General features: G+C 25.4%; 1 protein-coding gene across 1 annotated transcript; it reads right to left on the bottom strand.

Annotated features, from left to right (window-relative positions):
• Nucleotides 1–220: 220 nt before the first annotated feature.
• On the bottom strand, nt 221–23099 carry LOC145842059 (tribbles homolog 2-like). Its single transcript, XM_082949422.1, has 8 exons — nt 22873–23099; nt 22191–22345; nt 21274–21433; nt 20316–20481; nt 15065–15139; nt 9119–9244; nt 8541–8734; nt 221–1969 (listed from the first exon to the last, which is right to left on the bottom strand). The coding sequence occupies exons 1-8, from the start codon at nt 22994–22996 to the stop codon at nt 1803–1805; spliced, it is 1167 nt and encodes a 388-aa protein (XP_082805548.1). The 5' UTR covers nt 22997–23099; the 3' UTR covers nt 221–1802.
• Between the last annotated feature and the right edge of the window lie 1483 nt (nt 23100–24582).

Here is a 24582-nt window from a genome sequence, read left to right as displayed (position 1 = left end):
TATTTTACCAGTGTTAATGTGTAACTATTAGCCATTTGTAACATTTCGTACATAAAGACTTAGTATAATTGTTTAATAATGCATGTATAAAGTATACATCAAAAAGTTGTAGTATAAAACCTTAACAACTCAATATTCTATTTTAAAAACAACACTTCTGATTCTTTTCTCTAAATTAAACATTTAAAAAACAGTTTAAGAAACGAAAAAAGAGACAAAATAATTCTGTTAGTTTATTTAAATAAAAGACACCAAACTTAAATAAAGCTAGTTTTCAAGCGCAACAACTGTTTGAAGTATACAAGTAAAATGAGCACTTTCTCTCCGAGGAATTAACTTTGTAACACAAGAATATTTTGAATGAGGGAAACATTTCAAAAGGTAATTAAAACTTTGTTGGCTCAACCGGGCAGCCTAAATGCTTTTTTTTTAACTGTTAAAATGAAGTTTACTTAGGGCCTCACTGTTTTTGTAAGATTTAAAGACTTGCGAGCCATTAATGACAAAGCATAATTGGTTGCTGTTTCTGTAAAATATTTTTTATACAGTTTTGCATGTTTAACCGGATAAAATATATTCATTAATTTTTACTCAGAAGCAAATCCAATCGGTCAAAAGTGTTTATGACGTCATTGGTATCGCTAAACAAAAATAAACCTGTGTTTTTAAGGTACAGACAAATTTTTTCCTTTAACTTTGTGACTATACAGTCTTATATTTGTCTAAACACTATCTTCATTTTGTTGAACCTTTTTTTTATATTGCTGAGTAAATATATTAACACGTTCCAAAGAACAAACTATGGACAAAAATGCATCTAAGCCAGCCTGGTAAGAACCAATTTCAAAGTCGTTTGGAAAAATACAAAAAATTAAAACTTTTCAACAAATTAAAACATGATATACCACAATATTATGTACAGCAGCAAATATTGATTAGGAAAAAAATTAAGTACACATTTCAACTAAGGGTTAGAAAAAATTAATTTGATTAGTAAATTGATAACTGACTTGAGTTCCTCGTTAATAAGTAGATCACTGTGAAAAATATACAAAAAAGTTTACGCTGAAAAAATGGTTTTCATATAAAAAAAGTTATGGTTTTTAACTAAAGTGGTCCATGAATGCTTACTTTCTAAAAAAATGTGCTCAGCATATTTGGTAGAAAGTATTTGAAAAATATTAACCTTTTTACTGATTAGTTAAACTGAGCTAAATTCAAACTTGGTTTTCTGCTAAAAAATTTAAAATCTTTAAAATAAATTTCTGAATGATATTGTTATCTGATAAGTTATAGTTATTAAAGTGAAAGAGGTAATTGTTTAGCACGTTAATATTTAAAGCTAAAACCTATATTTTCAATTAGTTATAATTTTACAGCTTCAACATTATTTTCCACCCAATTGTTTAATTTAACTCGAAAAGTTTAAATTCTTTCAAGGCTCCGTGTTTCATATTGAAAATGCTTAGAAAATTTTAGAACCTCAAAAAACTTACAAATATTTTAACAAATAATTTTATGGTTGTTTATTCTTTAAATCTTGGAATTCTTTGCTAAAATGACTTTTCAAAAAGTCGAAAAACTGATTAAATTTCATTTTGATGGTTTATTTTTAATAACAAAAAAAAGGCAGAAATGCAACTAAAATGAAAGCTACAGCCTCTTTTAATTAAAAAAAACTTTTTAACTTTAAAACAATAAAAATCCTAAGCATTTTCATGAACACTCAACCCCAAAAGAAACCAATTCGCATTTTTACTACTTTAAAAATATTTTTTAAAATCTATCCAAAAAAATTGCTTCTAATCTTCTTCTTCATCCGATGATTCGAACAACCGACCGCAAGACGCCTCAGTTATCCGACCATTAGAATCGCCAGGTGCCTTGCTTAACCGGCTGTTGTCGGTGTGATGGTGGAAGTTTTTGTGGAAGTCGAAGATTGGAAGAGAGCAGTCGTCTGCCACTACACCTGTTCAACAATGCTAATATTAAAATTTAATAAAAAAAAAAAATATTAAAAAATAACTTCATTAGCTAACAATTTAGTCTACTACTGTTCCTGCATAAATAATTAATTTCAATAAAAGTTTTAATATCTTAATAATATTTTGTGGAAAACGAATATTGGGAGAGACGTCTACTACTACACTTGTGAATATGTATGAAAATTAAGATTATTTAATTAGTTTTAAATTTTTTTAAACAATTAGAAAACTACTACTACGCCTGTTGAAAACAATATTTTATTACATTCAAACACGTATTATTAATAAACCACTAAGGATCTGATAAAATTGTTTTTCCATTCTGATAAAAAGAATAGTTATTCAGTCAGTTTAATAAACAGATAATAAAACAAAACAAAAGCCTTACCTTATGATACACATAAATTTATGCTAAAACTTTAAGCATTGTTACGTCATAAAGTTAATCAGTTTAAAATAAGACACTCATTATTTTAGTAAAGATCCTCTCTATTTTCTAATTTACTTAATAGTGAAATTTATAACTCAACTGTACTGAACTAAACAACAGAGGCTAAAAATCAAAACCGTTAATTATATTTCTCATAAATTTTCAGTTGATCATGTGTATAAATTGTGAAATTTACATGTTCCTATTGTAAGACAAGAACTGACTGTTTGTAAATATAACGTACAAATTTGTTTCTGAAATAATATATTTACTTTGAAAAACAGTACCATGTTCTATACTTTGTTATGATTTATCAAAAACAGTTGGAATTTTAACAATTTGATGCAACTTTTTACTGCAGCTTAATATTTGTTTGGTTGTAGAAGATAAGAACATTTATCAGCTGTAGGTGAGAAATGTAAAAAAAAATACATAAAACTTTCCATTCAAAAACTTTTAGTGGAAATTTTTTTAACTTTGAGGTGTACTTAAATAACGATTTAAATATAAGAAGTTATAGAATATCAAAACAAATCTAAGTCTAACTTTCTGTCATTTTCTATTTATTTTTTAGCCAATAATTGACGTTTATTTATTTTTAAAGGTTAAATTCACTTTTGAACGAGCAGCACATAAATGACCACAATAAAATAAATACACCGAAAAATTAAAAATAGCCTGAATAAACTGTTCACTGGTTAACATAATTACTGAGACTGCTGCAAGTTTTATGAAGTATTTTGTTGGCCAACAGCGCAATTATTACGAAACTAACAGGCAATACGCGCTTGTTGAATTGCATTAAGCTTTATTAAGTGGTTGCAACCGCAAACGTTGCATTACGTAAACATAATTGTGTAAAAACATTTTAGAAATTTATAAAAACATTCCATATAAGCAAGTCCGTTGAAGTTAAACTCAGGCAAGAAGTAACCATATTATAAACAGCGTCAGCACCATATTATAAATACCATAACTTGATAAAAGAAAGTATTTTTGAATTTCAATTGAAGAAAGTTTGAAATGTTTAAAATTACTAACAATTCCAACAGCTTAAATAAGAACAAATAAAGGTTTAAAAAAATTAAATAAATAAACTGCACCAAAAAAACTTCAAAAAATTACAGATAAATTAATATTTTAGTTACCACAAAACAAAAAGGTAAAATAAGTTCAAACTGAAATTTACCAAAAGCTTGCGAAATAAACAATCATAAACAAATAAACTCATTCATAGGTAAAAACGCTTTAACCAAAAATTACATTTGTGAATTTCGCAACTATTTGGCAATCCAGCTAACTACAAATTAAACTATCAATTTCAATCGCCGTAAACTTTTTTGAACCAACTTATTATTTGTTGTGCATACAAAATATTTTTGATGTATTGCCTGAGTTTAAAAATAACCACAAATGCAAGACTACCAAGAAAGGTTGATGGGCAAACTGAATTTCTTGCAATGACTAGTGAAAATTTCGCAATCTTGTGTGAGATTGAGAAATTTAAAGTTTGAGGTTTTGAAGATGTTTAAGTGCTGTAATTGACTTTTGAGTGGCTATTTGATTTATTTTGAACTCGTTTTCTTGACAAAAAATTATAAAACAAAACTTCATATACAAAATAAGCAATTTTTCTCTTAGTTCTTTAACTAAACTTTTTCTCTTGTTTCAGTAATACATTATAAGTTATTTATTTGAGATTAATTACATTATAAAATGATAAATATAAAACATAAACAGTTAATACTAAAATTATAGACGCTTCTGAGTATTGCATAAAAAATATCTTGTTATGAGCAAACAATTAATAAGTTTATAAAAACTCTATACTAAATTCACAGTTTCAATATGTTGTATTGAGAATTTCTTAATATTAGCAAGCAATATATAACGAGTTTTGTAACGTTCAGATTGTGCCAACGTAGGCACTATTACTTATCTTCAGAAACGCTCTGTGACATCACAATAGACTTTAAAATTGTGCAATGTTGCGAAATTGTTAGGCAACTTTTGTTTAATAAACAAACAGAGCTTCAACTGATGAAGAGATAAAACTTTTAGTTAACAGACAGACTTAAAAGACTGATAAGCTAATTTTTTTAGATTAATTTTGGGAAGTTATACATAAAAGTTTGTAACTATATATAATGTTTTAAGTAGTATAATTTGTACATTGTTTTGTCTAACCATCTTTTAGAAATAACAATAAACACAAAACAAAACTATATACTAATTTAAAATTAGGTCTTGTTTTATGCTTTTTTTCGCACTCAGTAAACTCAAATTTAAGACTAGTGACAATTTAGTTATTGGATGCATTTCATTAAAGTTTTATAAGATAAGTTTGAATATATTTTGGATAAAACAAAAATTTAAAAATGATGTTTGTTGGCAATAAGTTGCAATATTGAAATTTGGCACAACTAATAAAGTAGGTTAGGTTGAACACATGTTTTTTGTTTTTTAAGTTTTTTGTTCGAAAATTTGGCCTAAATACTCACTTTTCAGTTGTTTGGCAAACAAAAAAATGCTTAATGTTTAATAAACAATACACTTTTACACATATAAAAACATTTGTTTTAAAATGTGTTTGAGACATTGTAATGTTTAGCTGAAAATCATTTTGTAAACAAAAGCAATTTTTGCTATCAATATATAAAGTACACTCTGAATAACTAAAGTGCATATGTTGACAAAATATTTTGAAAAATTTTGTAATATTTCACATCTATTGAGCAATTTAAGAGAAAACAAAAAAAATTGTGACCTTTATTCTATTTCTTCAACTTTAATCAACATATGAAAAATTCAAACAAAATATTAATCTAAAAAAACAAATACAACATTAATGTTACAAAGCTAAATAATATTAACTTATTTTGGTCTAACAGTATACTTCTAGTTATTAACCAAAAAATGTAACGTAGAACTAAGGAAATCATTAGCACAAATAATTGAAGCATTTTATGTAGTGAAAATTATTTGTATAATCAACTACCACATAAAAGCAGTGTACCTTAAAAATAACTTTGTAGTACTTTTCAACTTTTTTGAAACTTTCAAAAAAAAAGAAAAAATATTAACATTCGCTTTATGCTGGTTGTATTAACCTTTTACAGTTGCATTAACCTTTTTAATCATTATCAAATTGCTTGAATAGCCATAAAAAATATACAGTCTTATTCACTTGTGACGTAGTTTTATAAGTTTAAAAAGTTTTCACAACATTGCACAACAATTAAGCAATACATACAAGCTAGTTTATTTCTTGCTACAATACCTTTTCAATAGCTTTAACCATGACAGGAAATTATAACCATTAACCAGCATGAAACTTCGTGTAAAGTTTTGTGTATTCGAAGTAACTGTATTACAGACTTTTACTTTAGTTGTGAAAATTTCTATAATGCAGTTTTAACCCGTAAAGATCTATAAAAAGGCATCATTTAAATTAAATCAGCCTTACACTTTCATTTTAAAAAAATAAATAAACTTGTTCAGTTATTAAAGTTTCTATACAGTTGGTTCAAATCTTAAAAAGCTATACAAAAATATCGGAGCATTCACTCTCAATACAACTCAAACTTTTTGTATACTAGCGAGGGAAATTGTCAAGTCTTTTCACTGATGCGTGTAATTGCGCAATTGTTGCGAAAATCTAAAACGCAGGTTGAAGTAAATTCGCGCCTTTTCAGAGTTTTATTTCAACTGAATTTTATCTGAACAAAAACGTTTCATCCAGTATCGAAACACTGAACCAATAGACGCGCTTGTTTCCCAGATAATAAAAATCAAGGAAAATAAGTCTGTTGGCAGAACGCTTTGCAGTATATATACAATTACGTAATTGTCATGAAATTTTCGCGCCAATAACGAGTTTTATTTCAACCGAATTTAATTTGAACCAGGGATCGGCAGCCTTTTATAAGTCGCAGGCCAACTTTCTCATAAAAAGTTGCTCTCTGGCTACATTTAACCTAAATAGTTGTAGTGATCAACAGAAATGTTATTTATAATTACAAAGCTGATAAATTAGCAATAATAAAGCTTTAGTAAATATGCAATATCAAACTGAGAGCCTAACATCAAAAAATTACTGCATAAACTTTTTCAATTGCTTTAAAAAGGTATTTTTTTAGCTAAAAAGTACATCGCGATCTGCAGTTTGCCGAGCCCTTATTTAAACCAAGCAAAATCATTTAAAAACCCTTAGACAATGTTGAAAACATTTAAATATTAATAATCCATGAAAATGAGCGCGTCTATTGCATTGGCTTCACAGTTGAAATTGCGAAATTCTTGCGAAACTTGCCATGGTGAAAGAATTCGCGCCAATGTGAAGTTAATGTTTAACATTTTTCATTTTTACTAGAAATACGTCTGGATATTTGTTTGAACAGGGTTTTCTTGCACTTTAAGGAAACGTTTTATTGAGAAAAAACTTTATTTGGAAATGTTTATAAGAAGAAATTTTTATTTAATTCAACTTAAAACTTTCTTTATGTCAAAATTTAAGATATTTAAAAGTGTTCTAGAGAGATTGGTATTGAAAGTGTTTTACAATTATAAAGCTGTGTCAAACTTTAAAACTTACAAATAAAAAAATATATATTTTATACTAACTTTTTTTAAGAACTTTTCTTTTATCTTATTACAAACTGTGAGAATATAACCATTACAACCAATAAAAATCTGTTTTAAAAATGATAAAACAATTTGGTATTTATAAACTTAATCAATAATCTATAAGAAACTGGAAATAAAATACACCAACAAATAGTTTTAAGATCTTTAGTCAGAGTATATAAACATAAATTAGTTTTAAGAATTGGTTTGTACTTAAACATTTATATTTTTATTTGTTTATTTTTAAACTTTATGTCCACACACTTATTTATTGTTTGTATTTTGTAGTCTGACCTTTAACCTACAAAAATGTAATCATATGCTCTGAGTATATGCAATGTATAAAAACTACAAAAAAATAGATTATAATTTTTTAAGTAATAAATGTCATCTTTTTATTTGAGTATAAATAATTAAACAACATTAACCTTGACTTTTTACTAAGCTCTATGTAAACACAACATTACTAAAGTATCATAAGCATAATATATTTTAATTCAAATTTTATAGAGAACATAAAATTTTTAAGCATGTAAAACCTTTAAATAACTGAATAAAGTTTTTTATTTTATATAACAAATTACAAATACTTCTTTCAAAATATTTATCTCTCGTTTAATAAAAATTAATACACATTTTCCATAAATCTAAATAACTATAAAAAATTTTGTAAACTTTCAATTTGTACTGCATATAACTATTTTATGACTTCAATTTTTGAATTAAATCATGAAGGAATATTTTATTTTAATAAAACCAAACCCAGGTATTCCATCTTGTTAAATCTGATAATTCTTTTTTGGTCTCAAACCCAATTAAATATAAACAGGTAAAATTCTTTAATTAATGCTTATTTCACTATTAACTTGAAAAAAAAACATTAACAACTTCTCTGTCACAATTTAAGTCAACTGTTTTTAAATTCTACCATGATTACTCACCAAGTTATACATGGACACATATTTAATTTGACGTCAATAATGTCATAAAACGAACCTAACTATGTAAAACAGTAGTACTTGTAAAATACTTTTACTTACCTACTATCTAATACTATTTAACTATGCAATTTTTAAACAGCCGTTTATGTCAACTACTTTCATAATTTTTTAAATATAAGACTAAAACCCCTTATTTCTCACCCAATTGAAACAAAATATGTCACTGATATTAAAAATACCTCGCACCCTAAAAGACTTTATGTTTTTTATTGTAGCAGTTACTAAAACACAATTTAATATATTAACACACATGTACAATTTTTATGAAATAGCAATGGATAAATAAAAAAAATCCTTTTCAAATTAAATAAAAATAAAATTAAAAATTAATTTAATAAAAAAACTTTATCTTGTACTGTACAAGACTTTATGCTTTTTATTGCAGTAGTTACTCAAACACAAGTTAAAACATTAACACACATGTACAACTTTTATGAAATAACAATGGATAAATAAAAAAATCATTTTCAAATAAAATTAAATACTAATTTCACCAACCCTGATCCCGCATCCAGTTGAACCTGAACACGTCTTCCGCGCAGGGTCTGTTGTTGTAGTTCCTCTGCAGCAGGCAGCATATGAGGTGCCTGCAATCAGCTGACAAAGTTGAGGGTATCTCGTACTTGAGCTTGTATATCTTGTCGAACAATTTCGAGTGGTCCGGTGCGTTGAACGGGTATCTGCCCACTAACCTGAGTTGGAAAAAACGCTAAAAGTAAGTATATATTTGTAAAAAGTTGTGTTTAGTTTGAGCTTTATTGTAAATACTTACAAGTATATTCCTAATAACCTGAAGAAAATATTACTTAAACAAAAAAGGATAATAAAATATATAGATTTAGAGGTTATTGAATCACCTACTACTTAGTGTTAATATCTAGTCATAAAGGTTTAAAAAACTAGACCAATAATAAAAGTAAGCAATTATTAAGTAGTTAATTAATTAAATTGTATCTGCTCACTTACTTGTATTAATGAATAATATACTATATTTAAATATTATAAACAATTTTCTGAACGAGCTTGAATTATTATTTAGAAAAAAAATTACTACATTTTTTATAACTAAAACCAACATAGTATACAGCATAATTCCGAGTCTCCACACATCTCTCTTCTTTCCGTTGAAGCAAATTGATTTGTTCCTGCTCGATCTGTACATGTGAATCTCCTCTGGTGACACGTAAGCTGGGAAGGCCATGCTGTGAGTAATAAATTAGAATTAATATAATTAATTTATATATGTTTAAATAGTTGCACATGTGGATCTCTTTGGGTGATACATAAGCAGGGAATGCCATTCTGTGAATAATAATATAAACAATATAAAATAATATATAAATTTGTATTCATACATGTTTTTTATTTATATATATATATTTATGTTTGTTATATTTGTATAAATATCTGTGCATTTGTATTTTTTCTGGAGATGCACAATCTGGAAACATCATACTGTGAAATAAAAAATATTATAAACAAACATATTTATATATGTTTGTATTTGTTCCTGCTTGATCTGTACATAAAGATCTTTTCCGCTTAAGTTTAAGCTGGGAAGACCATACTGTGTGTAGGAGTAAATATTTAATACAACACTGTAATACATTATCAACTGTTTGCATATAAATTTGTAAAACTGGATCTCTTCTGGTGACAAGTATGCAAGGAACATAATTTTTTGTATAAAAATAATATATTTTTTTACTATGAAAGCATCTTCTGTTTATCTTTATTTAATAATTAAATAAATAGTTGCACATATGAATCTCTTTGGGTAACAAATATACATTAAACATCATGCTAGTAATATTAACTATTTATTTTATGTATACAGGTTTACATATAATATTATAACAAAACACGTATCTGACATACATATTTACATTAGTATGAACAATTTTAGATACAGAATTGTTAGCAAGATATAGGTATAAAACTTACATTATATAGATATGTATTTTGAATTTAATTTTACAACGTTTTTTACTACACAATAAAAACGATTATTTTATCTCTACAAGTTCGGATACTTTCACAAACTAAAATGTCTTTGGGGAATACTCTAAAGAGAATGTTCTTAACAAAACCACCACAAGAAAGAGTGGTACAAAATTATTTACGATTTCTCATTTAGTTAACCATTTGTAAATTCCCAAGTTCCCTTGGGTAAATATTAGACTTTTTGATTTACTTTTAGTTCTGAAAAGTTCGACATTTAATTTAGACAAGTTAAATATCTTTTCAGATTTTTTATGCTTTATATAATGGGTTTTCTTTCAGCTTTTAGACGCATAATTAAATACAAAACAGTTGCATAACCAACAGCTTAGCTTTATCACAATATTTTAAATTTACACCAAAAACCAAACACTGTAGAAAAACTATACAGCAAAACCAATTAAAAACTTTCTAAAGACTGAAGCGTGTAAAAACATTAAAGATAATAAATCATGAGCATAAATTTACGTAAATTTATCAGTGGGCAGTATTTTCAGACGTCAAAACAAATACTAGAGCGAATTTTTCAAATAAAAACATCAAATATGTTTGTTCAAATAAAAACATCAAATTGTTTGTTCAAAGGTTACTGACGTCGCCTTTCAATTGGCGCAATTATTTACATTTTTCACTTCTGCCGTTTTGATTGATTGCTAACAGCTAGATTTCGAAAAAAATAATTTGTTTGTTGTTCGGTTATTACACGACTGTTTTTGTTGTAAATTAGCTGTTGTGAAAATTTTACAGCTTTTAATGGTTTTTGGTATGTGGAAAACCCAGTTTTATTTGAAAAAATCTAACAGTAAATTACGTGAGTGTATTCTAAAGTTTAAAAACAAACTAGTTATGAGTAAAATGGTTGATCAAAAGTGAGTAAGCCGTTGAAGATAACTGATGACCAAAAAAAACACCCAAGACAGAATTAAATAAAAACAAACAAAATCTAATCAATGTATTAAAAAGAAGTAAGTAAAATTTTAACATGCAAGAAACTCTACAAAAGTAGTTAATTTATTTTCCAAAAAAACTCAAAACAGTTAAAAATACTAATCTATTAAAAATTGTCAAAAAAATCGGACATTTCTAAGCAATTTTATTTATTATAAATATATGTGAAAATTTAGTTTCAATTTCAGTCAAAATATAAATAATTAATCATAGCATTACCAAAAACGCAAAAGAATTTCGTCTAATAATGCATAGAGCAAAAATAATTTAAATTTCAGTTGTTCATTTTAGTGTGATGGACAAGGATCAAAATAAAATAAATAAAGGTAAAAAATATTCTGTGAAAATCCGCAAAAAAAGTTATATCAAACTCTGATAGTATAAACAACTACTGAGTAATAGTAAAATAAACTTTAAAAGAAAACGCAGAAGAATTCATTTGTAAAGTGCTGGCGAGAAAATATAATAACATTTTCACTGAGCAAAACATTGAAATAGTACGTCTATCGTTGGCACAAATGTAAAACAGAAAAGGTTCTGTGAACTTTTTCGTGAATTTAAGATTATACCTGTTTGATAATTAAACAGTTTTTACTTTTTTCAAAGTAATAACTCAAAAATTAAATTGCTTACATTTGAGCCAGGTGAGTATGAGAATTTTTATTTAAATTTCAGTTTGTCTGAAGTGAGTGAAAGAAATAAAAATAAATTAATTAACTTTATAAAAGCAATATCTATCTTCATAAGTTAAAACCAAATTAGATTTCACACCGTGAAACAATTTTAATACGTGAAATTCTAGAAAGAATTTTAATTTAAATATCAACAAATCGTAATGGCGAAACTCAGCTCCGCACTTCAGCTCCCTTTCAAGTAACTGTGACGTCACATAGACCGCAAAATGACGAGGAAATTTCACAATGAGACGTTTTGAAAGATTGTTTGTTAGTAAATATTTCACAATAATTATGACTGTTTGGTAATAAAGTTTTTTATTTGACTTTTTATACTTATTGTGGCTTTTAATAAATTTATTAAAAAAAAAGTTTTATACCATTTATTATTGGTTCAAAAAAGGGGTGGGCAACGTTTATAGTGGGTGGATAGTTTGTTTAATTCAAACATTTCACAATAGCATTAATATGTTTGGTAATACTATTTTTTATTTAAGTTGTTTGTTAGTGTGAACATTTTGTATTAATAAAAAGTTAATGTATGTTTATCTATATTTTTTATGATTTTAACTCCAATACAAATAAATCACCATGGTATTGCTTTGCTGTTAATTTTAATATACTTATTTGTCTGAATTTTTAAACTTTTAAGTGGTTTTCAATTTTAATTTCATAAAGTTTAAAAAATAGTTTGAGATTTATTTTTGTTTGCTTTACAATTTATGAAGAGTGTTTTAAGCAATTTGGTCTTAACACATTTATTTTTCAATTATTTAGATTTGTATTTCAAACAACTATAAGCTTATTTGTTTTAAATAAAATATTTGCATAGTGATTTAGTGAACTTCATTGGTTGAATTTGTTCGGGAGAAAAACAATTCATTTGAAAATTATTAACAATTTTCCATTTCAATACATGCAGATCAACTACATCTTAATGGTTTACAAACAAAGTAAATAGATACATACTATAGTTGAATAAATAGCAGAATATCGAAACAAATTATATTTTAAATCAATTCAATTCGTTTTTTTTACTACATAAACCAGCTGTAGTATATTGATTTAAAATTCACAAAAAACACAGTTTTAAATCAAAACATTTTCAAGTACTACTTTGTTTTGAACGAGTTTTGGAAGTACTCAAAATGCATAAAACAAATTACAAGCAATTTCAAATAAAATTTCGAAAAAAATTAGAAATAAGTTAAAAGTTTGACTAAACTATTTTTATTACTTATTTATATTTATACAAAAAGTTTTAAACTATTAAATAGATAGGTATGTTAGTGTATAGCTACAGTGTTTGCTAAGCTATGTGTAATTTATTTATGTAAAAAAATTGTTGCAAAAAAATACTTATGTAAACTTGTTTACTTTTTTTAATGACGCTTTTAGTTGAAGCAATATTTGTTTTAATGATCACTTTTTTGTTGATGTTTAAAGTTTAATTCAAATTACTGTTAGAAAGTTAGTATGGTTCAATCTAAGAAATGACCCAACACTAACTTTGTTTAAGATTTTGTTTATGCTTATTTTTTATCTTAAATTGTTAGTTTTTTTATTTTCTTATGTGTCCTGTCTAAGTGGCTCAAGTTTTGATGCCTGATAGTTAGTATGGCTCAATCTAAGAAATGACCCAACACTAACTTTTTTTAAGATTTTGTTTATGCTTATTTTTTATCTTAAATTGTTATTTTTTTTATTTTCTTATGTGTCCTGTCTAAGTGGCTCAAGTTTTGATACCTGAGTCCAACATTGCACAATAATATATGTAATAAATAAAAGGAACTTCAAGTGTTTGATATAACTAATACTTATTTGTTTAACTTAACTTTTTTTTTTTTAATTTTAAAAATCTGATTATTATTTGTTACTATATGACTACAAACCAATGTGTTTAATTACTATCATCAAGGAAATACTAATATCTAATAATGAACTTTCTATATCTAAAGTTCATATGTAGTATTGGATTGAATATAATAAATTGTTTTATCCAACTCTAACTTAAATAGTTAAACAATGTTTTTATAATAAAAATAAACTTATACTTTACGAATTTACTTTGTATAATACATTTAAACACATAAACAGTTTATTGCCAGACGTTTTACTGTAACGCAATTTTTTAAACCTCTAAAAGTAATAAAGTTTTAAAATTTTGTTTTTCAAACTTTGTGCGTAAATACGTTAGAAAATTACAGGCATATGTTTTAATTAAACTTTCAAAGCAAACAAAAAAAGCGTTGTAAGACAAATATTGTTCACACTACAAAAAAAATAACAGTCATTAAATAAAGATCATGCTAATAAATCATCATTGCAAAATTAAATGAAATTTGATGATTGTTTCTCCTTATTTTATTTTTCTCTACGTACATTAAATTTTTTGATTTATGGGTGAAGTTGTTTATCAATATCAAAAATGTTATTTTACAAAGAAAACAAGGCAATATATCATGTTCATTTAGCTTTCTGATTTATCAGTAAATTTTATAATAATAAATCTCTTTATTTTTCTTTTAACATGAAAATTGTGAATTATAAAGAAGCACTAGAACTATAACGTAACAGTAAACTTATTGCTTAGTTATAGAAATAAAACTAGACATATTTTGGTAATAAAAAGAATATTTTATCTGTTTCAATAAATATACTTCTCGACTGAAACCGGTCGGATAAGCGAGGAACGGATAAGTGAGGAAGCACTGAACTGAAATATTTTATGCAAATTAAGAAGTACCCTTTATAGCTTAGTTAGAATCAATACACATAAAAACGAATTACTCTGTTTTAAAAATTTTAGTTCTATAACTATGCTTAAAAAACATGTATTATCTAATGAGTTTCATAAATAATTGTAAATATTTATAGTAATATAATAAATATTTATAATTAAAATATTAATTGTTCGGTGGAACTAATGTTTTCCTCATTCAAGTTTAATTTAATTAAACAAGTTGAAATCTGCTGAGTTCCATATTACAATTATTTTTGACAATAAACCCCTTGTTCATAAAGTTATTTAACTTGCAATAAAAACTTGTATTTAAGTTATTTTCATGTTGAAATGAATTAAACAAAGCTTGATGATATAGAAGAGCAACTAAAACTGAACCATAGTTTACTTAGAGGTAGTAACAAATAGCTTAGATGAAAATTATCAAACAAAAATAATAACAAAAACAATCAATTAGTAGAAGCCTATCAAAGTAGTATAATGGATAATACAATTAATGACTCATATAGTATTTAAAACTAATAAAATTATAAAAAAAAAACTGAACAATTTTTGCTTACATCAAAACTAGTATTTAAAAAAAATCAAACAACACTAATAGTTCACATCATTGGTTTGTTGAAACTTATTAAATACTTTATATGAATAACAATTACCCTTTTTCGTTCACATTAGATTCTCCTTCATTCAATAGGATTGCATCGTCAATACATTCCAACATTACAAGATCTCTGTAGAAAAATATTAAATATTTTATATTTTTAGTTGCTTTAAAAGCTTTAAGCTTAGCTATTTTATAAAACCTTAAGTAAAAAGTAAGTATGCGTTTTAAAAAATCACTAGGTCTCTGAAAAAAAAAGGTTTTAAACTTTTTACTTTGCTTGTAGTTTATCTATAATATTTAAACTTAAGCGAAGACCAAGTACACATTTAAATATAATGAAGCAACTTGAAATTTTACTTAAAATATTTATAGAAAGTTCTACCGGTACTTTCAGAAATGACAATAAAATTTGCAAAATATTGAAGTAGTACGTCTATAGTTGGCACGAGTGTAAGACCGAAAAGGTACTGTGAACTAAGTCGTGAATTTAAGCTAATTACTGTTCAATAGTTATACAGCTTTTTATTTTATTCAAACTGATAGCTCAAAAGTTAAACTGATTACATTTGAGCCAGGTGAGCTCGATAAATTTTAAAACACACACAACAAAAATACAATGAACAATAAATTGAAGTCACAAGATTTTTATTTTCACAACTTCTGTATGGCATGTGATCGCAATTATTTCCTTTAATAGAAGGAAGCTTTTTATAATGTCACTTCAGACTTTTGTTTTACGCTCAACGTTTTAAAAGTACATTTCTATATAATTTATATTTATTTAACTATTAAGCATAAAAAAAGTTGTTTTATTCTTAATTATACTTATTAAACTTCGCGAATGAAAACTTCAACTTATTGTATAAAAGTTTGTTGCTGCATTTGATTTTTTAAAACACGAAAAAAAAATGAGCTAAAATTAAACATTATCCCGGAAATGTTTGAGGTGTGCTGTGATGAATTGATTTCACTAAGAATTTTTTATCATTTTCAAGTTAATATAAACACTGGTATGATCGATGACTCTTAACTTATAACTAATTCAGAATTGTAACACTTTTGATACTTTATAGTTTATAACATGGTTATTTGCCTTAACTAAAAAATGTTGCTCAATTTTTTTGGAATGTAAATAGATTCTTTAAATAATAATGTAAGCGCAAATTTAGGTTTTTTATTCAATACCAGGTTTCGGTGGCAAAAAAAAATGACAAGGTTGTAATTTTTTATCCACCAAAAACCTGGTAATGAATAAATACTTAAAATTTCACTAATTATTATTTAGACACTTTGTAATAAAAACAGTTTACAAACTATTAAAAATTTTGTATTGTCATGGAAATTTATTATAGTTTAAGAGGAAATACTTGTTATACAATCAAAAATTAATTGTTTTTTTTTAAATATGCTTTAGAAATTATAATTAATAAAGAAAATTTTGATGTTTATAAAAATATACTAAAATATAGTAACTAATACTGTGCAAATTTTGAAACTATGATTAATCAAAGGTAAAAATGTTTGAGTTTTATTACAACATTCTTTGAAATGCTAATAAAACAGTCAAAACGTTGACAAAAAAACTACATAGTCCATTTACAAACAGCTTTGAGATGGATGATCATCACTACAAATTTCAAAACATATTGCAATATTTTAGCTGATGGATTTATCACATACATTTTAATATTAACTATAAACGAAACTGTTTCCCCAATTATTCAAAAATTTTCAGATTGTTATTTCAAGGTTGTATTTAAAAAAATAACATTATATAAATAACAAATAATAAAAAGTTAGTTTAAAAAAAATTTAAATTATTACCGAGTTTTCAGCTAAATATGAATTCCTTTTTAAAAACTATTTTGTTCAGGTTATTTGAAAAGACGTAAATTAACTTTAACAAACAAAAGATAGTTTTGATTACTCACAAATTAAAAAAATACAATACTGTTAAAATGTTTTATTGCACACAAAGCATTGAAATTACTTTGAAATGAACAAATATAAAACTATCGGTTTCATAAGTTTAATCAAATATTAAAACTTCTTTAGCTTACTGATATTTTAAGTAAGTTATTGATTAAAACCTCTTACTTGTTTCAAATTGCATTAAATTACAGCAGCTTGCAATAAATTATATAAGTAAAAAACATTTTATTATAATTTTTATGATACCCTATTTTTAACTTATAAAAAGTTTGAGTATTTATGTTTCACTTTGAAACTAGAAAAACATAGTTGATAAACTAAATTAACATACGGTACTACTTACATTATGCAAAACATGAATGTTTTATTTTGTTGATCAATTATTAATATTAGACAAAAAAACATTTTCAATATAAGACAAATAAGCATTTAAAAGTATTATGTTTTCGTTATGCCAAAAACTACACAGCAAAATTTACCATTTCAAATCAGCTATAAAACGAATTTTAATAAATAAGTTGTATGAATGTGAATAGAAGCCTTATGCAAAAAATATATAGTACAAGAATAGAAAAACTCGAGCGTAAAACTTATATGCAAAATTCTTAAAAAAAAAAAAAACTAGTGTTGTTACTTAACAAAAAAGAAAGATAAATTGCTTCTTTAAGTTAAATGCTGAATTTAATCACTAACATTTGAATGAAATACTTATTAAAAATTTTTTTTTGTGTTTTTTTTACAAAACAAAATAGTAAGCAAATTATTTACTTTGTTGTTTTGAAATAAAAACTAAATTAATGTTTTAACTTTCAAAAAAAAAAAGAATAAAAATATTTTGAACTCAAAACAAAAACATTTCACAAATTTATTTCTACAGACAATTTTATTTTCACAATATTATTTTCGAAAACTAAATTTTTACAAACATCCACATTCCTTTGTTATCAAGTTTTTGGTAAACAAAAATTAAATCTGTCAGTTGATATGCCTAAATGTAATTAACTTTTTTACAAAATAGTATGTTTGAATTTTTTTTTGTTTTAAAGTTTACAGTTTTAGTCCAAAAAAAGTTTTTGAACATCAATAACTATAAAAGATTAACATCATTATTATTTTTTTATGTACCCGGACTAATAACTACTAATTCTTGCAAATTTCAAACTTTAGTACAGACTTTTAACCAATCCTACCGTTCCAACAACGATTCAACAAGCTTAGCAACAAGGCTGTATGCTTGACATTTGAACAACTTGGTAATTGTAATTCTTAAAACGAGGAGAGTTTTTAATACAGAACAGTTATAAAAGTTAATTTTATTTTTTATCTTAATTCACCTAAATGAACTGGCAAGTTAATTTTTTTTTTTAAATTCAATACTGAATTTTAACCTAAGTCTGACATAATAAGCTTTAAATTAAAACCGACTAAATAAGCTCAGCACTTTTTTTCCATTTTTAGTCTTTAGAAAAATATTTTTTTTAATTAAGGAAACTATATTTATTTTTTTCCCCGTTTACCTAAACTCATAGCTACAATAAATTCTTTAAACCTACATGTTAATATTGACTTTTAACCCAAGTTCTAACACTGATTTGACAAGCGCAGCAACGGTGCATGTTTCACGTTTGAACAAGTTGGCAAAGTTACAACAATTTTGCAAGCTATTTTGCAATTTTCAGGGTTCAAACTTGTTTTGAGTTTGTTTGCTAAAATTTTACGTTCAGTTTCTGCTTGGTTACAAACTTTAAAGGAAAATTTGGCTGGAATTTTCTATCTGACTTTTACATGCACATAGTAGTTTGACATTTTTATTTCAGTTTTTATACTACATATATTAATTTTAGTGTTTTAATTTTGGTAAAACAAAACTTAAATATTGTGTAGAAATATCTTAATCAGATCCTTTTTTAAACGAAAACGAATAACCTAAAACTTAAATTGCTAAGACCTTTAGTATTTTTCACACAAAGATTTATAACAAAAATTCTTTGAAACTATTAAATTTTTTTATGTTTATAGTAATATTTATTTTAATATTTAATCTCAGGCTTGAAAATAATTAAGTAAACAAAGTCTTTTCAAGTGATTAATAATTTAAAATCTGTTCACTGGTTTCTCAAAGTTCTTTTATGCATTAAGTTCTAACAAAATTTACAGCTTAAGAAGCTTTATCAATCAGTTTGAAAAATTTCAAAGTTAAATAGAATAAGATATGAAAAAAAAGTTCAAGTTAGTTTTAAAATACAATACTATGTTGAAGTATGATTTTATTTCTGTGAATAAACTTATACTCAACAAAAAAAAAACTATATATAAACTAACTATGAGCCAGATACTTATTGAGATGTCTTATTACAAAAAAAAATTTTGAATGAAACTTGCTAAGTTTTATACTTCTACTTTGAGTTCCAAAAGATTTTTGACTTAATCATAGTGCTTCAATAAAGTTAACAAAGACTTTGTATTTATTAAAAACTAATAAATAAAAACTCAACTAAGTTCATACGCCTTTAATAATTAAAAGACAAAAAAAGATATTGAATAGTTATTATTTTTTGTTTGATATACTTTTTAAAACTATTCAAAATTGGCTCTATTTAATCACAACTGTTAACTACCAAAATAATTTTAAGCAAATCCTATATTGACAACAATTCAATTCAAACTGAAAAAACTTTTCTCTGAATATGAGTTTCACAAAATAGCAATACATGTAAAACACTTCAAGTAATATCAAGCCTAACTATTTTTTTTCATTGTTAAAACAAAAAACAAACTTAATTTAAAATATGAATTTTCCAACTACAAATAAGTTCTTCCAGTTGCAATAATTTTAATAGAACAAGTTAGTTTTATGATATTATGTAAAGACAAACTTGCTTCTAAATATAAACTTCAAAAAAATTAGTACTTGTACAGTAAAAATACTTTATGCAATATGAAGTCGAAAAGTTGTTTCATGACAAAAACAAATACATACAAACTTGTTTCTTCATAACATATAAAAAAAAACCTATGTTTAATGAACGTTTGCTTGTTTTATACTGAACCCAATTTTTTAAATAACAATTTATAAACAAACTTGTTTCTGAATATGAATTTCAGAAAACAGAAGTGCATGTAAAAATACTTCCTCAAGCAATATTAGGTCAAAACTTTCTTGAAAAAACAATTTATAAACAAATTTGTTTTTAATGAACGTTCGCTTCTTTTATACTTAAGCTTTGAAATCTTTAAATGACAATTTATAAACTAACTTGTTTCTGAATATGAATTTTCACAAAATAGTAGTACATGTCTAATAATTTCACTAATAGCAATATCAAGCCATACTAAATTGTTTTAACATAAAAAAAAATTTAAAAACAAACTTGTTTCTGAATATGAATTTTCTCAGCTTCAAGTCGCAGGCGACCACGTTGTTTCTGTGCATGCAAGCCACCGAGCTCAGCACCTGCCTGAACATTTTCCTCGCTTCCTTCTCACTCAGCTTGTTGTGCGTCCTGATGTAGTTGTGAAGGTTGTCAGCCTGGAAACCTGTTGATGTGTTATATGTTGATGTAACATAAAACATATTTGTAAAAATAGTATTCAAATGTAGCTGTGCAAGATTCCTGCTTCAAACATCATTTGTGATTATTTAAAAATAATACTTTGTGTATAAAACTATTATAAAAAGGGTCTTCACCTCAATTTTGAGCATTTACCATAGTTTTATAGTATTAAATAAAGTTAATACTTAACTCAAAATATGAACTTATAACCTTTTCCATTGAAACCTGTGGAAGATAGTTTTATATTTAACATTAAAACCTGTGGAAAACATTGAATAATTGTAATGAATCTTTTTTAATCTTTTCTGCTTAAGTGGCCGAGGTTTTGATGCCTATGATGATCCAGCATAATATACGAAACAATAATTATAATATCATAAAACTATATCTAAATACATTAAGTTCTTTTTTAAATTCTTTCACAGAAAAGCTGAGAAGTATATTTAAAATTGTTACAAATATAATACTATTAATAAGCTGTATGTTTCAATGTTAGTTACAAACAGTTACTTTTTGTTTCAAAAACTTTACATACATTCCCTGATATCAATCAAACATTCACCATTTTTAAAAGCTAAATTTGTTTTTTTCAAAATATCAATTTTAAACTTTTATCTAATTTTCAACATTTATTAATACCATTTATATTCAACACAAATTTCCTAACACCAATCAAATCTTTATCATAGTTCTTTAATAGCAAGCAATGGTGATATTAAATATTTTTTAGCAATTATTTATCACATGAATTTAATATTAAAACATTACATCATACCTTTATCATAGTTCTCCAATGGCATTCCGGGGTGGTAGAACGCAAAATAATCACCAACGTTGTCCTCATTGTGGTGATCGGATATCTGGTTGATGAAGTAGCAATCTGTTACTTTGGAGTAAACTGAAGTTGCATGCTGGTACTCTTCTCTGGTGTATTTCTGTGTATTTAAAAATATTGATAGCTGTTACTATTTAATAAAAAACAAATGCCTTTTATTTTGTTTAACTGTTTGGTATTATGAAACAAAAAAACATTGGTTATTAAACTGATAGTTGCTACATACCTATTTCTGGTGTGTATCTTTAAGGTAAAAAAATATCGAATTTTTTTTATAAAAACTTGGAGAACACTTCTTTAATCATAATTAACTATCATAAGATCTTTACTTTTAATGTTTTTCTGTGGGAAATTAATACATTTTTTAACATTATATAAAGTAAGATAGATACTTCTTTAAACATAATGTTATTGTTTTTAATTTTTTTTTTTGTTGGGATAAGTAGTAAAAAAAGAAATTTTCCAGTAAAAATTTGAAATATCATTATTAAGAAGCATTATTATCATAAAGTACACCTTTTTAAAGTACTTCTGTGGGAATAAAAGAAAAAATATTTATATTTGGTTTTACAAAAACTAATTTAAACCTTGCAAATGTAGTTTAATTAGACCATTTAAATATAAATGGAAAATTAAAATCATAACTTTATCCAATAGTATTTGATATAAAACAACATAAAACAGTTGTCTTCAAAAAACAAACATTGCAATCAGTTTTATAAACTAAGAACTTTGTAAAAACACTCAATAGTAGTAATACAAAGTTATAGTTATGTCATAGCTTTATCCAAATTATGTCAAAAAAAATTCAAGCAGTTTAAATCAATTAACTTTTTTTTTTAATTTACAAAACAAACCTTGCAAATGTAGTTGTCACCTGTCTCCCTGTCAACGGCCAGATAAACATTGCCCTTGTTGTGACCAGCAATCTGCTCTATGACGTCATAGTTGCCAATCTGGAAGTTCGATTTGCTCTTTGAATCAGGAATGAATGAGGGTGGTGTGGAAGCTCCTGAGAAAATGAAAATAATATTTTATAAATTAAATTAAATAAATATATGTTTATTTATGAAAAAAATATAGTTTTTTAAACTGTAAAGCAGTAAAAAAAATCTTAGTAAAATTTCAGAGTGTTTCTGGATAATTGGGGGTCTATTTCACCAGCTAATTGTAGAGAATTGTATTTCACCTACAATCTATACTTTTATACTTTTTCAATATAAAGCATTTTAATGACAAAATTCAAATATATTGATGTTAGATTCCAACAAAAAACATTGTTACTTAAAAAAAACTAAATAACTCAGTAAGCTAGTTAAAATAATTTTTGTAACAAAATTAAAAAAACAAAAATTTATAAATAAAAAAGTTTTTAATTTACTATTTTTTACTTGAAGTTAATTTAATTTATCCCTTTTTTAAGTTTTTATTTTTTTACTTTACAGTCAACTTTTTTGCTACTACATGTTGAAACAATAAAATTTATATAACCCCAAATTCTTTTTTTTAAATAATAACATTTTCAGTCAAACAACAAACCAAGCCCGGCTGGATCATCAGAGCTGTGGGAAGCGTTTGCTTGGTTCTTGATGGTTTCTATGGTATCCCTTCTGACCCTGTTGTCAGCTATCAGTATGGGCTTTGACCTTTTTGGGGCAGACATCTTGTTATATTTGGTTTTTGTTTGTTTTTTTTATTTTGGATGCAAGGACTTTTTAGTTGTGAAAAAGTCCTAGCATTTAGTGTAAACTGATTTTAAGGAAAATTCATCTGTGATCAAACATGTGTTTTAGTTGGATTTTGTAGGCAAACACAACTACAGTTTGTACTTTTTTGTATATATATTTAAACTTAAAGAGATGTTGTAGATATTTTTGACAAGATATAAAGCATAATTTTTTTTTGATGCAGATTATAACTAATCCTTTGAAACTATTTAAAGTAAAAAAAACATGTATCTTTAAAAGTTTTAATTCATAATTTCTATTAAAAAATAATAATTTTTAGATCCATATTTTCATTTTGATATTCCTTTTTTTCACACTTCAAAATTATTTTATAACATTTAAATTTTCACTGAAGTCAGATCTTGTCATTTTAACTTTAAATATTTCACAGACCACATCATAACTTTTGTAACATTTCAACTTTTTTTGAAAAGTAGGTACTTAATCTTTTTAAATTTAAATATCCCCAGCTAATAAACACTGTTGGTCAAAGGCTAATGACAATTAAATTGTATAAGTTGAAATGACAATATGGCAAAACTAAAGAGCTCAGCCCTGATAGTATTATAATAACTGAAAAATATGAAACACATTAATTTTTAGTCAAATTGCAAACTTAAAAAAAAGTTGAAATGTCAATTTAGTAAATTGTGGGCAATAATTTGTTACTTGAAATGACATTATCAGCTTTTTGAAAAACTATAAGAATTTGAAAGTATCCAATTATATATTAGTATAAATATATTAGTATATTTGACGTAAAAGTATACAGAAATAATTTCTCAAGTTTTTTTTTTTCAATATAACTGATTTATTGTAAAAAAAAATAATCTATACCATCAATCTATAGTAAAGTATCAAAATTATTAGTAGATAAGTGAAAATATAACAAACTTTATTCTAAGATTAACAAAAAAGCAACATAGTTCAATTAAAGTTTTTATACAGCTAATACATATGAGGTGAAGAAAATTAAAATTGAGTTCATATGAAAATTGTATTGTCCTGTGGCTATGTTGAGCAACATTGTAGTAAAACAAAAGCAGTCATGTGTAAGCTTTTTCGCCCAGTATAATTTTGTTTCATTGAGAAAAGCTACAAACTTTTGGAAGTTGAGGGAAAATAAGTATAGTTTGACAGTATCAACTAAATCTGTGTTGCGCATATACAACAAGTTTTACATTACAAATTCTGCTTTAGCAACTTCTTTATGGAGTTAATAATCGCAGGAATATTTCTTTTACTACTTTAGAAAATAATACTTCATCAAATCGGGGACACGTTCAAAATCCACCCACAATCAAAGTCCACGGCTTTCAAAATCCACCCAATCAAAATCCACCCAGTAAAACTCGAGAAGCGCTTACCTATCGAGGGTAAGGATTAGGACTTAGGGGTAACAGTGATAGTTAAAAATAAATAAATAAATAAATAAAACTTTAAGTGCGAAAAATATATACAACAAATTAATAAATTAAAAAATATACATATAGGGTAGATTTTGATCGGGTGAATTTTGAAC

The sequence above is a fragment of the Thalia democratica genome, chromosome 8 (assembly GCF_965202585.1).
Source record: "Thalia democratica chromosome 8, ktThaDemo2.hap1.1, whole genome shotgun sequence".
In the NCBI taxonomy this organism is placed as follows: Eukaryota; Metazoa; Chordata; class Thaliacea; order Salpida; family Salpidae; genus Thalia; species Thalia democratica.
This window is presented reverse-complemented; position numbering and strand designations above follow the sequence as displayed.

Excerpts from the sequence above, each read along its gene's own strand:
- LOC145842059 (XM_082949422.1), bottom strand. The coding sequence starts at position 22,996 with ATGTCTGCCCCAAAAAGGTCAAAGCCCATACTGATAGCTGACAACAGG. Across the intron at positions 22,346-22,872 it reads TGATGATCCAGCCGGGCTTG|GAGCTTCCACACCACCCTCA; the intron begins GTTTGTTGTTTG and ends TCATTTTCTCAG. Across the intron at positions 20,482-21,273 it reads ATTGGAGAACTATGATAAAG|GTTTCCAGGCTGACAACCTT; the intron begins GTATGATGTAAT and ends ACACATCAACAG.